Source organism: Takifugu rubripes, chromosome 14, assembly GCF_901000725.2.
Source record: "Takifugu rubripes chromosome 14, fTakRub1.2, whole genome shotgun sequence".
Taxonomy (NCBI): domain Eukaryota; kingdom Metazoa; phylum Chordata; class Actinopteri; order Tetraodontiformes; family Tetraodontidae; genus Takifugu; species Takifugu rubripes.
The window spans coordinates 7,111,373-7,125,330 of NC_042298.1; the positions used below are offsets into that span (position 1 = coordinate 7,111,373).

At 45.1% G+C, this 13,958-nt stretch overlaps 4 protein-coding genes across 5 annotated transcripts; 3 read left to right on the forward strand and 1 right to left on the reverse strand.

Annotated features, from left to right (window-relative positions):
* Positions 1-107: 107 nt before the first annotated feature.
* hspa4b (heat shock protein 4b) lies at positions 108-6,488 on the forward strand. Its single transcript, XM_011610725.2, has 19 exons — positions 108-400; positions 930-987; positions 1,103-1,243; positions 2,162-2,284; positions 2,543-2,642; positions 2,766-2,899; positions 2,989-3,233; positions 3,326-3,402; positions 3,480-3,631; positions 3,712-3,818; positions 3,914-4,047; positions 4,202-4,386; positions 4,499-4,591; positions 4,816-4,971; positions 5,066-5,191; positions 5,303-5,410; positions 5,486-5,605; positions 5,700-5,861; positions 5,959-6,488. Exons 1-19 carry the CDS (start codon positions 294-296, stop codon positions 6,163-6,165), a joined length of 2,535 nt encoding a protein of 844 aa, XP_011609027.2. The 5' UTR covers positions 108-293; the 3' UTR covers positions 6,166-6,488.
* A 282-nt stretch (positions 6,489-6,770) lies between these two features.
* Positions 6,771-8,558, forward strand: gnpda1 (glucosamine-6-phosphate deaminase 1). The gene is made up of 6 exons (XM_011610726.2): positions 6,771-7,218; positions 7,369-7,470; positions 7,544-7,726; positions 7,800-7,984; positions 8,053-8,227; positions 8,304-8,558. Exons 1-6 carry the CDS (start codon positions 7,095-7,097, stop codon positions 8,363-8,365), a joined length of 831 nt encoding a protein of 276 aa, XP_011609028.1. The 5' UTR covers positions 6,771-7,094; the 3' UTR covers positions 8,366-8,558.
* Positions 8,559-8,916: 358 nt separating this feature from the next.
* Positions 8,917-12,697, forward strand: LOC101062483 (NEDD4 family-interacting protein 1-like). 2 transcript variants are annotated; one of them, XM_029847374.1, is made up of 8 exons: positions 8,917-9,050; positions 9,976-10,072; positions 10,231-10,370; positions 10,485-10,572; positions 10,732-10,856; positions 10,988-11,054; positions 11,128-11,238; positions 11,527-12,697. In XM_029847374.1, the coding sequence occupies exons 1-7, from the start codon at positions 9,048-9,050 to the stop codon at positions 11,232-11,234; spliced, it is 627 nt and encodes a 208-aa protein (XP_029703234.1). In that variant the 5' UTR covers positions 8,917-9,047; the 3' UTR covers positions 11,235-11,238; positions 11,527-12,697. The 2 variants fall into 2 exon arrangements, with proteins under 2 accessions (XP_029703234.1, XP_003970454.1); XM_003970405.3 differs by lacking the exon at positions 8,917-9,050 and adding an exon at positions 9,151-9,344.
* fgf1a (fibroblast growth factor 1a) lies at positions 12,476-13,847 on the reverse strand. The gene is made up of 3 exons (XM_003970438.3): positions 13,568-13,847; positions 13,101-13,204; positions 12,476-13,010 (listed from the first exon to the last, which is right to left on the reverse strand). The coding sequence occupies exons 1-3, from the start codon at positions 13,731-13,733 to the stop codon at positions 12,810-12,812; spliced, it is 471 nt and encodes a 156-aa protein (XP_003970487.1). The 5' UTR covers positions 13,734-13,847; the 3' UTR covers positions 12,476-12,809.
* Positions 13,848-13,958: the final 111 nt, after the last annotated feature.

Consider the following 13,958-nt stretch of genomic DNA (forward strand, 5'->3'; position numbering starts at 1 on the left):
GACAGGTTGCGTGTTGCCGGGTCGAGCTCGGTGTAGTTCTCCCCGTGGCCGGTAGGTGTCGCGCCACCGGGGCTTTGAGTCGCGTGATGCTATTGGTCGGGGACAGAGAAAATTCCGGAACGTTGTCACGCATCACCCGGCGAACCGCATGCTGTTACACAGCTTCATGGAACAAGAAGAAGGGTGTATCTGAGCGACATCCATTGTAGCCGTCACCTTCACCGTTAAACCGTTATTTTGTTCTTCTTGGGTTTTTTTTCCTGACCTGTGCGCTTTAGATCTACACAGCGAAAATGTCGGTTGTCGGATTTGACGTCGGGTTCATGAATTGCTATGTAGCGGTAGCCCGAGCCGGAGGCATTGAAACAGTTGCCAATGAATACAGTGATCGTTCTACACCGTGAGTACAATTACGGGCCTTACTTTATAAAATGGTATTTGTGTCGCAGTTTCAGGTGGAACACACAAAGTGTTGATTAACCGTGGGAGGTTAATTGTAGAAGCTAACATCCATGCGCTAGTTTGCTAGTTAGCATGCTAACTATAATAAAAACGGCATGTGATGGCTAAAACCATTGCGAAAGGGAATTCTATGCGGACGTTTGAAATCGCCTGAGCACGATGAAACGTTTCTCGTCGCACCTGTAGAAAAATGGCGGTATTGTAAAGGTTAAGAATCGGACATCATTTTGCAGCAGGTGTGAATGAGCGCTTGCCTGGAGGAGGCCAAATCTCGGCTGTCAAAACGCTCCAATCCTTTGTACTGAACATTTAGAACCACAACTCCCTAAAAAATCTGGGGAGAGTAATAAATATAGGAGATCACACAAAAGTATCCCAGTAGTTGATAACCGCACGTTATTAGATCAGAATTAAAGAGCCTCATTGTTAAGAATTAAAGAGTTGACAAACTTATTCTCTGGTTTTAGAGCATGTGTGTCTTTTGGAGCCCGAAACCGATCCATCGGTGCAGCAGCTAAAAGCCAGGTATGTCTTCCCAGAGCCCAGATTATTCATTTGATGAAAGGTACGGCAATAATGCCCGAATAGAGGAATGTAGATCAACGTTGCATGCAGCTTAATAAGCATTTTAATTCAACAGGTTGTCACGAACTGCAAAAACACTGTCCAAGGTTTCAAGAGGTTCCATGGAAGGGCCTTTTCAGACCCTTTTGTGCAGCGCCTGAAAAACAGTCTGGTCTATGACATTGCACAAATGCCTAGTGGAACTACTGGTATCAAGGTAAGACAACAATTACAAGTAAAGACTAGATTAACCTGAAAATTGCTCCATTGAATCAGTGTGAGAGAGGATCTAATGGCTAAATAAATCTGTTTTAATCATAAGTGAAGCTGTCATCACGTGTTTTATTTATTTAGTGATGCTAGCTGTGCTGTATGTGCACCATTTTGGTGATATCAGGCTTCAAGTTGTTTGCATCATTTTGAAGCATCCTATATTGTCTTTTACTCAATAAGCATCTGTGTGCAGATGGTTTTAGGATATATGTAATAGATGCACTACTATGCAAAAGAGCCCACCTGTCCAATACAATACAAACATTCTAGGTCACTTTCAGATTCACTCCACTCACTGTTCCTGTTGCCACCCTGGATCTTATCATACACAGCTGAACAAGAGATCGGCATCCAAACACGTGTCATGGCTTATTTAAGATGACCATTTCTCTAGGACAATCCTACATAATCTTTAAAAACGTCTTTATCAAATCAGGTGGCTCAAACAGGACACATAATGAAACTGAATGAAATGATTATCCCTGACAACTGACCATAAGGAGCATTTTATTATACGAGTGGTGTTGGGCAACTGTTGGTTGCAGTTGTGAAATGGCTCTTTCAGCAATGTCTGAACTGAGATAATGTTTCTAAAGAGCATGGAGGTTTAAGGATCTATAGGATGAACTGTCCATATCGTCCGACTGCTTGTTCTGTGTTTGGGAATCACTTGATTTTGCTGTCCTAAAGACTGTTATATTATTTATATGTCACAAAGCTGCCGGATTGAGATTTTTGATTTGATTTTCACCACGCAAGGGTCAATTCTAATCTCTGAAGTCACCTGTTTATGCCATTTGTCAGTTTGTATGTATTTAGAGATTGTGTACATTTGTAACTCTGTCTTGACTGTTCTTTAAAGGTGATGTACTTGGAGGAAGAAAAGGTGTTCAGCATTGAACAAGTCACCGCTATGCTGTTGACTAAGCTGAAGGAGACAGCGGAGAGCGCGCTTAAGAAGCCTGTTGCTGACTGCGTTGTGTCTGTGAGTATGGTTGTGTTGAGAAAGGTGTGATCTCTGCAAGAGAGAGAGAGACTTCTCACACAGATGTGTTCAGTTCTTGCCTGTTGAAACTGGTTAAAAGAAAAATTGAGGTGACATCATGTTCTAATTGGATGCCAGAATTTTATGAAAGCGGCAGGCAGATATTGCAGTGCATGTGTTTTTGAAGGTTTAGCTCAAGCAAGCGCTTTCAAGGTAATGGTATAGCGATAACTATAGAAATGTCATATTTGTGGACAGGTTCCCTCCTACTACTCTGATGCTGAGAGGAGATCAGTGTTGGATGCTGCTCAGATCGCAGGTCTCAACTGCCTCAGGCTCATGAATGAGACAACTGCAGGTTGGTATGGTTGGAGGAGTCTGGGCACAGGCTTTGGCAGGTTGCCGCAGGTTTCTAAATGTTGCTTTTGGAAGCAGGTGTCGTATTAACAATAATAATAATTTTGCACACTTTCCCCTGCAGTTGCATTGGCATATGGGATCTATAAACAGGATCTCCCTGCTCCTGAGGAGAAAGCGAGGAATGTTGTCTTTGTGGACGTGGGCCATTCTGGATACCAAACATCAGTGTGTGCCTTTAATAAAGGCAAACTCAAGGTGTGAAGAGACAGCAGTTAACATGTCTAACACAAGTAATAGACCCATCCGTTGTTTGACTCTCTTGGCTCTGTCTTCACATCTACCAGATACTGTCCACTGCTTCTGACCCAGAACTTGGAGGAAAAGACTTTGATGAGGCTCTGGTGAAGCATTTCTGTGAGGAGTTTGGCAACAAGTACAAGCTTGACGTCAAGTCAAAGCCAAGGGCCTTGGTTCGGCTCTACCAGGAGTGTGAAAAGCTGAAAAAGCTAATGAGTGCCAACTCATCAGACCTGCCACTCAATATCGAGTGCTTCATGAACGACATTGATGTCTCTGGAAAAATGAACAGGTAAAACAACACGTCCTTGTCTCAGTTGTACCGTGGCCACCACATTCAGCCATGAAAACAGTCTTCTTTTGTTCTAAATTTCCTGGTATAAGGGGTCAGTTTGAGGACATGTGTGCTGATCTTTTGGCTCGTGTTGAGGCCCCCCTGCAGAGTCTCCTGGAAAACACAAGTAAGTGACATTCAGGATTGTCCATTTTTCTGTCTTGCCTGTAAGATGGGTTCCAAACTGTTTTTATGTCCCATTAGAACTGAAAAAGGAAGACATATATGCAGTGGAGATAGTGGGTGGTGCTTCCAGGATCCCAGCTGTCAAAGAGAGAATCAGCAAATTCTTTGGGAAGGAGCTGAGCACCACACTGAATGCTGATGAAGCTGTAGCCCGAGGATGCGCTCTGCAGGTGTGTCACAGGTTCCTAAGTTGTTTGTTGTTGTTTTGATATGTTCAGCTCTTAACGGAACATTGCTTGTTGGCCTTCAGTGTGCGATTCTGTCACCTGCCTTCAAAGTGCGAGAATTCTCCACCACAGATGTTGTTCCTTATCCCATCTCCCTGAAATGGCAGTCTGCTGCAGAGGAAGGCCTCAGGTAAACGCCCTTCTCCTTTATTCGCTTGGCTGCTTCGGGCTCATGAGCCCACCTTACTTTGCTTCTCAATAAGAATACGTTTCCTCTTGTTGCAGTGATTGTGAGGTATTTCCCAGGAACCACGCTGCTCCTTTTTCCAAAGTGCTGACCTTCTACCGGAAAGAGCCTTTCTCTTTGGAGGCCTACTACAACTGTCCTAATGAGTTGCCATACCCTGATCCCACTATTGGTGAGACACGTCAGCTTCTATTAGTAATAATTGTCAGGGTAGCTGGATTGGACGGGATGCCTCTTCTGTGACATTGGTTGATTTATTTAAAATGCTTAAGCCCAGTTCTGATATGCAGATGACATGTAATCACATTTTTCCCCTCCCCCCACAGGCCAGTTCTTTATCCAGAAAGTCGTCCCGCAGGCATCTGGTGAGAGCTCTAAGGTGAAGGTCAAAGTGCGGGTCAACATCCACGGCATTTTCAGTGTGTCCAGCGCCTCCTTGGTTGAAGTTCATAAAACTGATGAGACGGAGGAGCCTATGGAGACGGAGCAGGCCAACGACAAAGACGAGCAGGTTTGGCCCCACAAATCTTGTTTTCCACTGTGGGAAACAGGACTCGTCATGTTATATCGCAGTAACACCTGCGCTACTACTGTGTTTATGGTCGGACGTATTTGCTCATCAGAACAAGATGCAGACTGATCAGGATGAGCAGCAGAATCAGGGAGACAGCCCAAAAGAACCTGAAGAAAAGACACCTGAGAATGAAGAAATGGAGGTAAGGAGTTTTTGTTGTATTTTTAGGATCACAAATGGAGACAAAGCCACGTGTGACCTGTTAACAGATTATAATGAGGTGCGCTGCAGACTACCAGAGTCAATCAAGACGAATCCATCACCATGAATCTGATATTGAACAAACCACCATATCTTCTTGAGCAGGGTGGTGTCAGTACTTTGCGTGCTGTGTGATTTCTATATTGAGTCTTGAATCTTTTTTAGACCACCACAGAGGAGGCTAAAGGCGAGAAAAAATCTGACCAGCCGCCTCAAGCCAAAAAGCCTAAAGTTAAAACAAAAATGCTGGAGCTACCCATTGAAAACAGTCCGCAGTGGCAGCTGGCCGTCGACATGCTCAATCTATTTGTGGAGAATGAGGTAACTCCTTGATTGAATCCACCCACTGAATTGTCATTTTCCCAGTTTGATTCGTGCTGAGGTGCTGATCATTTCCTGTCTGGACTCTCCTCAGGGTAAGATGATCATGCAGGACAGGCTGGAGAAGGAGCGGAATGACGCCAAGAATAATGTTGAAGAGTATGTGTACGACATGAGGGACAAGCTTCACGGGATGCTGGAGAAGTTTGTCAGTGAATCTGTAAGCAAACCCTCATGCTTTTTTTTCTTTATTAAGATATGCCATAATTGAGCTGACAACATATTTATTTATTTATTTTGAGTTGATTGGAGCTGTCTATGTGCTGCGCAGGACCGAGATGCTTTGTCAATAAAACTAGAGGATACTGAAAATTGGCTGTACGAAGATGGCGAGGACCAACCCAAACAGATGTACATCGACAAACTGGCCGAGTTAAAGGTCACATGACTGTTTATCCGCGTGGATTTGTTCCGGTTTCTGTCTTTACTGACGTGTAACTGTCACTGCCTACAGAAACTGGGACAGCCCATCATGGAGAGATACACAGAGGCTGAAGAGAGGCCTAAAGCTTTTGAAGAGATGGGAAGACAAATCCAGCAATACATGAAATTTGTGGAAGCTTACAAAATGAAGGTAAACCCATGAGCGGAGAATATCCGTTCAGCTTTAGGTGACGCAAAATCAAGCGTGCATGAAGTCAATGCTAATGTGGCTCTTTAATCTCCAGGATGAACAGTATGACCATTTAGATGAAGCAGATGTGACCAAAGTGGACAAGCTGACCTGTGATGCCATGATATGGATGAACAGTGCCATGGGACAGCAGAGCAAAATGAGCTTGTCGGTGGATCCCTCTGTCAAAGTCAAAGACATCCAGGCAAAAATAAGGGTCAGTAGGGACAAACGCACATTTAACTAGAGCTGAGGAAACTTGACTCTTGAGAATCACAGCCGTGGCGAAATGATTGCCAATCCTTTGTTTTCAGGAGCTCTTCTCCGCCTGTAACCCCATTGTGACCAAGCCCAAACCCAAAGTTGAGCTTCCTAAAGAGGAGGCGCCCGCAGAGCAGAACGGGCCCATCAATGGAGAGGCGGAATCTCAGGAAAAGGGTGTCGACAAGGGAACGACTGAGAGCACGGGGGGCAGCGCGGCAGAAACAACAGAAAACAAGCCCGAGATGGACCTTGATTAAAGCAGTAACGCCCGCCTGAAGCTGAACAGGGAGCTGGATGTTTCAGATTGAGATGCAGCCCTGGTGGTAATCTGAGTTTGGTCAAGTGTTTGCACTGAGCAGTCTAAAAGCAGGCAATTAGCACACTGAATCCAGCTCCTGGTGGTCTCTCTGACATAGCATGCCCTCTTCATGTTCTGGATATTAATGAAAAGCCAGCCGCAATAAGCCTGTTTTATAAGTATGCGCTGTACACATGATGGTATTTATTTCTGTTGTGTGGTCTGTATGTGTCCTGGTCTGTCACAATATGATTTTAAAATAAAGTACCTGCCAAAAGCTTATTTTTCCCTGGATTTTTTTGTTTAGTTGGCGATGTGAGTTAACAATGGATTTGAGATGTTCAGGTTCCCTTATTTAACCTAAAACCTCTAACCTTCCTGCTATCCATGACGCTATTTCCGTAAATATATCAACAACCTTTATAAATGCTTATTTATAAAACATCGGGGACTTTTTCCCCCCTCCTCCAACTTTCGGAATAAGGAGCGTTCCTCTTTGGTAGCAAACAAGCTAAAAATCTGATAACGTTAGCACAGCGGCGGCGGATGTGACGTCACATCACGGTGTATAAAACACTCACATGACATCGTTGACGCCTTCTGAAGCTGTTTTCATTAAGCTTGTATTGTGAATGCGCTGTTATTTTATTTTTTTAAGGACATTTAAAATTTCATATATAGAAATTTCGTAGAAATTGCGTGCACGCTCCGTTTGTTGCGTCAGGTTTGCGGTTTTTTTTTTGTTTGTTTTGCTAGCGTTTGCAATTCCTGCATTATCTGTTGATAGAATTCTCGATAGCTTGGCGAGTTTAAAGTCTCGGTGAGGCTTGTTGCGTCCTCGTTTGTCAAGGAATCTATTCGGGGTTCTCGTGTTGCTCCACCACGACGATGAAGTTGATCATCCTCAGCGATTACAATGAGGCGAGTGAGTGGGCTGCAAAATATATCAGGAATAAGATTTTGCTGTTCAATCCCGGCCCGGATCGATATTTCACCCTGGGTCTTCCCACAGGTAAGCAGAAGTTTACTGACGACTTCTAAGCAGCACAATAATGAATGCAGAAATACCACTTAGGGTTGCAGAAGTTCGTTAGAGGCGTAGAACTTTTTATTTCAAGTCCTGTGACTTTATTTTCACATTGTCAGCATTGTCTGTCTTCAGGAAGCACCCCCCTGGGTTGTTACAAGAAACTGATCGAATTTTACAAGAATGGAGAAGTCTCGTTTCACTATGTCAAAACCTTTAACATGGATGAATATGTTGGTAAGCTGGAGTCATTTCACTTTCAGGAATTGCACAATCAGTTGATCATGGAGTGTCGTAAAACCCTGCCCAGGTCTCCCCAGAGATCACCCTGAGAGCTACCACTCTTTCATGTGGAATAACTTCTTCAAGCACATCGACATAAAGGCGGAAAACACTCATATTTTAGACGGCAACGCCGCTGACCTGCATGCGGAGTGTGAAGCCTTCGAGGAAAAGATTACGGCGGCTGGTGGGATCCAGCTGTTTGTCGGAGGTGATCAAACAGCCACCCAGATTTAGATTCATAGCAAAAAAAGAAAGCTAAAATTCCCCATTGTGCTCCCCAGGTATTGGCCCGGATGGCCACATTGCCTTCAATGAGCCAGGTTCAAGTTTGGTGTCCAGGACTCGGGTGAAGACCCTGGCCAAGGAGACGATCATTGCTAATGCACGATTCTTTGATGGAGACCTCTCCAGGGTGCCCACCAGTGCCCTGACCGTGGGAGTGGGCACTGTCATGGATGCAAAAGAGGTTTGTGCTGGACAACAGCCGTCTCACATGTTTGTGCGTATTCAGATTTTTATTTTACTGCTTTTTAGGTGATGATTCTCATCACGGGTGCACACAAGGCTCTGGCTCTGGCCAAAGCTATAGAGGAAGGCGTGAATCACATGTGGACGGTCTCTGCCTTCCAGCAGCACCCACAGTCCATTTTCGTGTGCGATGAGGATGCCACCTTGGAACTGCGAGTCAAAACGGTCAAGTACTTTCAAGGTGACGCTGATGTAATGTGGCAGTTACGTAAATTATTTTGGATTATAGATTGATTAAAAACTCTTTTTTTTTACAGGGTTGATGCAGATGCACAACAAGCTGGTGGAAACACCCCACATAGAGCTCCAAAAGAAATGAGATAATTTTTTTTGAACGTCAGTAATCATTCCACACTCCATTTTAAACTTTTTTTTTCATTTCTTAATAAAATCAAAATATGAGAGCAGTGATTTGCTTGACTGCGTTTTGCGGGTATAATCTTCAATTAGGATGATGGTCTGGAGTTTCTTTGATTTGTTCTCTTTCAATAAATATTCCATTTTTACATATAGTCCTTTTGTGTGTATTTTTTTCCCCTTTACAGTATGATCATTGATCAATTTGAAACTATGGGGGGAAAGTGCTCCAACAGCAGACATCTTTATGATCAAAGAAAGCACCTTGGCCTATTATCTTAGTTAACTGTTCCTGGCTCATTAATAACATTTCCAAAAAATGCCATTAAAAATCCAGCAATAACATCTCGAATTATTTTACTAAGAAACAAAAGCCGGCAGTCACATAAACTTAGGTGGAGGAACAAAATGAAGATCAAAGGATTTTCCAACAGGTCAAGGCCAAGCAGCTTTGATTATAAAGCAAACTATCTCGCATTATACTGCCTCATTTTATATACTGCTGGTGTCCATTAAATAGACAGCAGCCATACCTTAAACCTAGTTGATTCGTATACATTAGCGTTCTGAACCCACAGCCAGGATCCTGTTCATCAGACCAGCGCGTCCAGCTCCCATCACGTTTCCTTGACACTAATAATGAAATGGTAATCCCACTTATAGTAACACTAATCAATAATGGTATGATTTGCGTCCGTGGAAGTATCACAGATGGTGTTTGAGAAATCCAACGACACGTGAAGGCACCATGAGCCTACTTATGCCAGGGTGTCCGGAGGTAGCGAAGGAAGGAGGCGGCAGCCCACTAAAGCGTCGCGATTTGCTAAGTCAGATTCGTGTAGTTAACGGGTTTTCGACGCTTGGAGTGGCGAGAGGACATTTAAACATTTCGCTCCTCTTCCACGATGGCAGAACCAAACGGCGGCGTCAGATATCAGGAGGTATGTGCTGGAAGCTGTTTAAAGGCGGCTGATAGCATTAGCTGGTGGCTGCTGAGCAGGCTAGTCAGTTTTAGCATCTGGGGGAGAGAAAAACGGAATAAAACTGGATTTGCTGGCGGGTCAGCCTGATAAGATGATGCTGTAAGCGAGAATATTAACCCTGAGATTGTATGTTTATGATATTTGATTAAATAGAAGCCCGTGTGTCCCGATTCATTTAGCAGTTAGCTTGGAACTCGTTAGCTCTCCGAAGAGTGACACTTGAACCCCATTAGAGGCGTTTTGCCCTTTGCAACGCCTTGGAACAGACACCACAGCACGAACTGACAGGTCTGAAGCCATATAACCAGCCCTACATCTATAGAAGAGGAACGTAATGGTGACCGCGGATGTCTGGGGTTTTAACTTTACTGACCCTCGCAGTTGTGGTGGTGTTCTCATTATGCAACAGTTTCCAGAGATAATCTGCATTGGAAAGCTTAAAGGTTAAAACAAAAGCCACACTGCCACCCACTTGTTGCAGTGATGATGATTTAGGCTTATTGTGCACGGTTGGATACCAGCACATTCTTTCTTTTTGACTGATTAGTTGTGTTCCCTGTTTCTGTGTGACATGTTGACTTTCCCTCAGCTGGTGAATGAAGAGGAGCCAGAGCAACCGTCCCAGGAAGGTCAAGCCCTGGACGCTCCACCGCCGCCCTACAGCACCATCGCTGCTGCAAATGCAGGTCGGTGCGGCCTGCAGCGTCGCCACACACGCTCCAGAGATGGACGCTGTCCTTTGGCTTATGCGTGTTTATCTTTCAGAACTCCGCGGGAGATGTTAGTTTTGACCGTTGCTCTTGGAAGGCCCAGTGAATTTTGTTTTTATCTTGATCTTTCTCAGCGTTCTTTGAATATAAAGAAGATGGAGGGAGATTTCCTAACCCCCCTTCCTACAACGTCGCCACCACTTTGCCCACCTATGATGAAGCCGAGAGAAGCAAAGAAGAGGCAGCCATTCCCCTGGTGGCCGGAAGGGTCATGGTAGAGCTGAACTTCATCCATTATGAGCTAACAGCAGTTTTCCCCCGTGCATTTATGAAGGGAAACAGAAATGACTGATGCTGCGTGTGTGCGATTGTGTTGCTGCTGGTGCAGGACGACGACTTTGTGGCCAGGGATGACTTTGAAGATGCTGACCAGCTGAGAATAGGAAACGATGGCATCTTCATGCTGACTTTCTTCAGTAAGATCTCATCAGTTATTTCAACAGCTTTTTTTTTTTTTTTTTTTTTTTTTTTTCATTTTATAGCCATTCGTTTACATCTTGGTGCTTTTAGTTTGAAAGGATTTGGAGGTAAACTGTAATTCTGTCTTCATTTACACCCTTTTCCCCTCCCTTCAGTGGCGTTTCTCTTCAACTGGATCGGCTTCTTCTTGTCATTCTGTTTGACATCATCAGCCGCCGGTCGATATGGAGCCATCTCCGGCTTCGGTCTGTCCCTCATCAAATGGGTTCTTATCGTCAGGGTAAGAGCCGTTAAGTGGAACCCCCCCAGCCCAGCCCAGCCCCCCCAGCCCAGCCCTTTTAACTTAATGGCTGTTCAGTGTAACTGCACATTTCTACTCGGCTTTTAACAGATTCCATCTCTTTCCTCCAGTTCTCCACCTATTTCCCCGGTTACTTTGATGGGCAGTACTGGTTGTGGTGGGTGTTTCTGGCACTGGGTAAGTTGAGGGCAGTTTTAGCTTAACTCATTCTGGTCTCCAGATTGCCGTCAGTGTTTTCTTTGCTGTCCAGGCTTCATGCTGTTTGTCAGAGGGTTCATTAACTACTCCAGAGTCCGAAAACTGGCAGATCCCACTTATGCCCCTCTTCCACGAACAAGGGTTCTCTTCATCTATTAGAGAGGTAAGCAGGAATGATCCTGTAGTTATTTCAGAGACGACTGCAAATTAAAAAAAAAATCTCTTCAGATTGAGTTGTGACCAAAGCACTTTTAGCTTGCTATTGATATTTGGACCCAGGATAAGAGTGGTTAATTCTCCACAGCTGGATCTTTACTACACTCACAATAGTGATGTTCCATGAAGGACTTCATCACCTGTGTTGGCAACACATCTTAGCATTGACGTAAAGAAGCAGTAAACGTATTGCTCCTATTGTTAATATACATTATATATCTTCTCTCAACTCCAGGCCTGGACGTTGGTTGTGGAAGACCTGGAACTGGCCAACACGAGCACCAACTCTTCAGCTTCAGAGCTTCGGGATTCAAGATGAAGACGACTCCGTCTAATAACCTGGAATCATATCGGTTGTCCGTTTTGTTCAAAGTTTATTAATGCAGAATGGTCCATATCGATCATCCCTTGTACTCATTAGTGGAGAATGTGACGTGCTATTTGCATCTGTCTGTAATGTATAAGTAAGGCCTTATGTCCTTTGTTTAAAGCATACGAGCATGTGTTGGTCTCAGTCAAAGGAGATACACATATTAATCAACACAACCCAGCGTAGATGCTCCATAGCATGAAAACACACTTTATAAACGGCGCTAGTGTCACTGCTCTGATTTTATTATATTCCAGTTGTCTGAATAGACTCATGTTCAAAACGCTTCTCCGAACTGTTGATTTGGCCGGCTCTGACCAGGAGGGGGCGCTGTTGGCCAGTACAACCTCCATCGGTGACGTAACCCAGACTGATAACCTTCCACCTTGGCTCAGGTGCTTGTTTTGTTGTTCGAGAAACTCACAACCATGACAGCAGGTCAGCTGACAATGAAGGGAGGTTAATCTTTTAAGGACACATGAGCACTTTACATGGTTCATGGTCCTCTTTCTTTTTAAAAGAAAAAAAAACGAAGTTGCAGTCTCGTAGCTTTTTAGTGATTCAAAGTTCGTGGGAACGTTGCAGAACTGGGGCTTGGCTCTCTTGATTTAACTTGTTGATACGATCACTTTTTTGAATGCAGTCGATCAGTTTTCTAATTGCCTTAAGTTTAAAAGCCACAGGAAAAGCTTTCTTCCACCCCTCACATACTTCACAAGACGGCGGTAGGCGTCATCACCTGGGCGCGGGGGAGACGAGATCAAAGAATGTTGGATGCATGTGCACTTTGAAAAACAGGAAGTCACGGTTTTAGGTCGCCGCCGTGAAGCACGAGCCGTGCTGCGTTGCAGGATACAGATTTTATTGGAGCATGTCAGCTTCGCGCACACACCGTGATTTCGTGTCGTCTCTGTTATGGCTTTAGCACAGAACCAGTCTGCTTACTCCTGTGATGTAGAGCTGCCTCTTTGGGTTTAGGCTGATATAAACTGGACAGGTAATGTTAAGTGTTCCATTAAACGTCATTTTAAATGCCTGATTTTCTTACTGTGTGTATTCATATGCGGGGCAGTGAAGGCATCAAGGCTGTTCTGTTTAATGGCGTTACATGAACATCTGAGGGTTTCTGCAGGTGACACACCACGTCTTCACTCGCTGCTGTCCTGCAGCTGTCGGGGCAGGAAGAAGACGGCCTTCTGTCCCACATGAGTCCTGGGCCCCAGCTTAGGTTTACCGTTCTTTTTCAGGGCCACGTACCAGTTCCTGTCCTGGTATTGGCGGGACATATAGGTGTTATAGTGGTTCTCCTCCAGCTTCTCCAAGAAGTAACACTCGTCTGTCACCGTGGGCTGAGGGCGACCAGAGTTTATGGTTAGTTTTGCTGTAGAAGTAAGTGATTCATCTCTCCCAGATGTCTGCAGATGTGTGCGTTTACTCACCGAGCCGTACAGTCGTCCTTGGTCGTTCATGGCCAAATACCGAGCGGCCTCCGTGCCTCTGATGACCACGACACCCCTGTCAACAGCTTTAAGCTTTAAAACAGCTGGGGGGAAGACACAAACACCCTAAATATGTTATTTAGAAAGTAACAAATCCTAATTCTAGTAATATGAAAGTGCATTTTTAATTTTTGTTTCGGTAATTTAGATACTTCACATACGCTCGGAGAAAGCAGCCGCTGTGTCATTCTTTCTGCACACAGGCCGCTATAATCTTTCTGTACACTATTTGTTCTAGACGGACACCTTCACTCCCATCTTTGGACCCGACACACCTTCAGCGGCCGACAGGAAGTGAACGCGTGATTTTTCAATCCGACACACCTGCAGGTTCCGGCAGGACTTGAACGCACCACATCGCAGGCCTGCCCTGGATGTAAAAATGCGCAGAGTGTCTGCGGTCTTACTGTGTGCGTCCCCGTCGTCCCGCAGGCCCTGCACCGTCCCGTCGGGCAGGATCTGGAGGTGGTGCCCGCCGTTCATGCAGTACAGCTGCGTCAGACGCCGGTAGTCTCGCGGGAAACCGCCACCTACAGCCTGAACATCGAATGCAGCCGCGCCGTCATCCGCCATCACGCTCCGCAGCCTCGTATCCAACCGGGGGATCCTGGATGTCTCCGCGGGGCAATAAGAGGGTTGTGTCCCCCTGCAGTGGTCAGGTGTCTACAAGCTCGTGGCCGAGCACAGGATGGAGCGGAGGCGCGTTCCCGACTCCTGTAATGGAGCGGCGTCCTTGAGGGACCACTGCCCGGAAACGAACATTAGTCGTCTTATAGAAACTAACTACAAAATCCATCA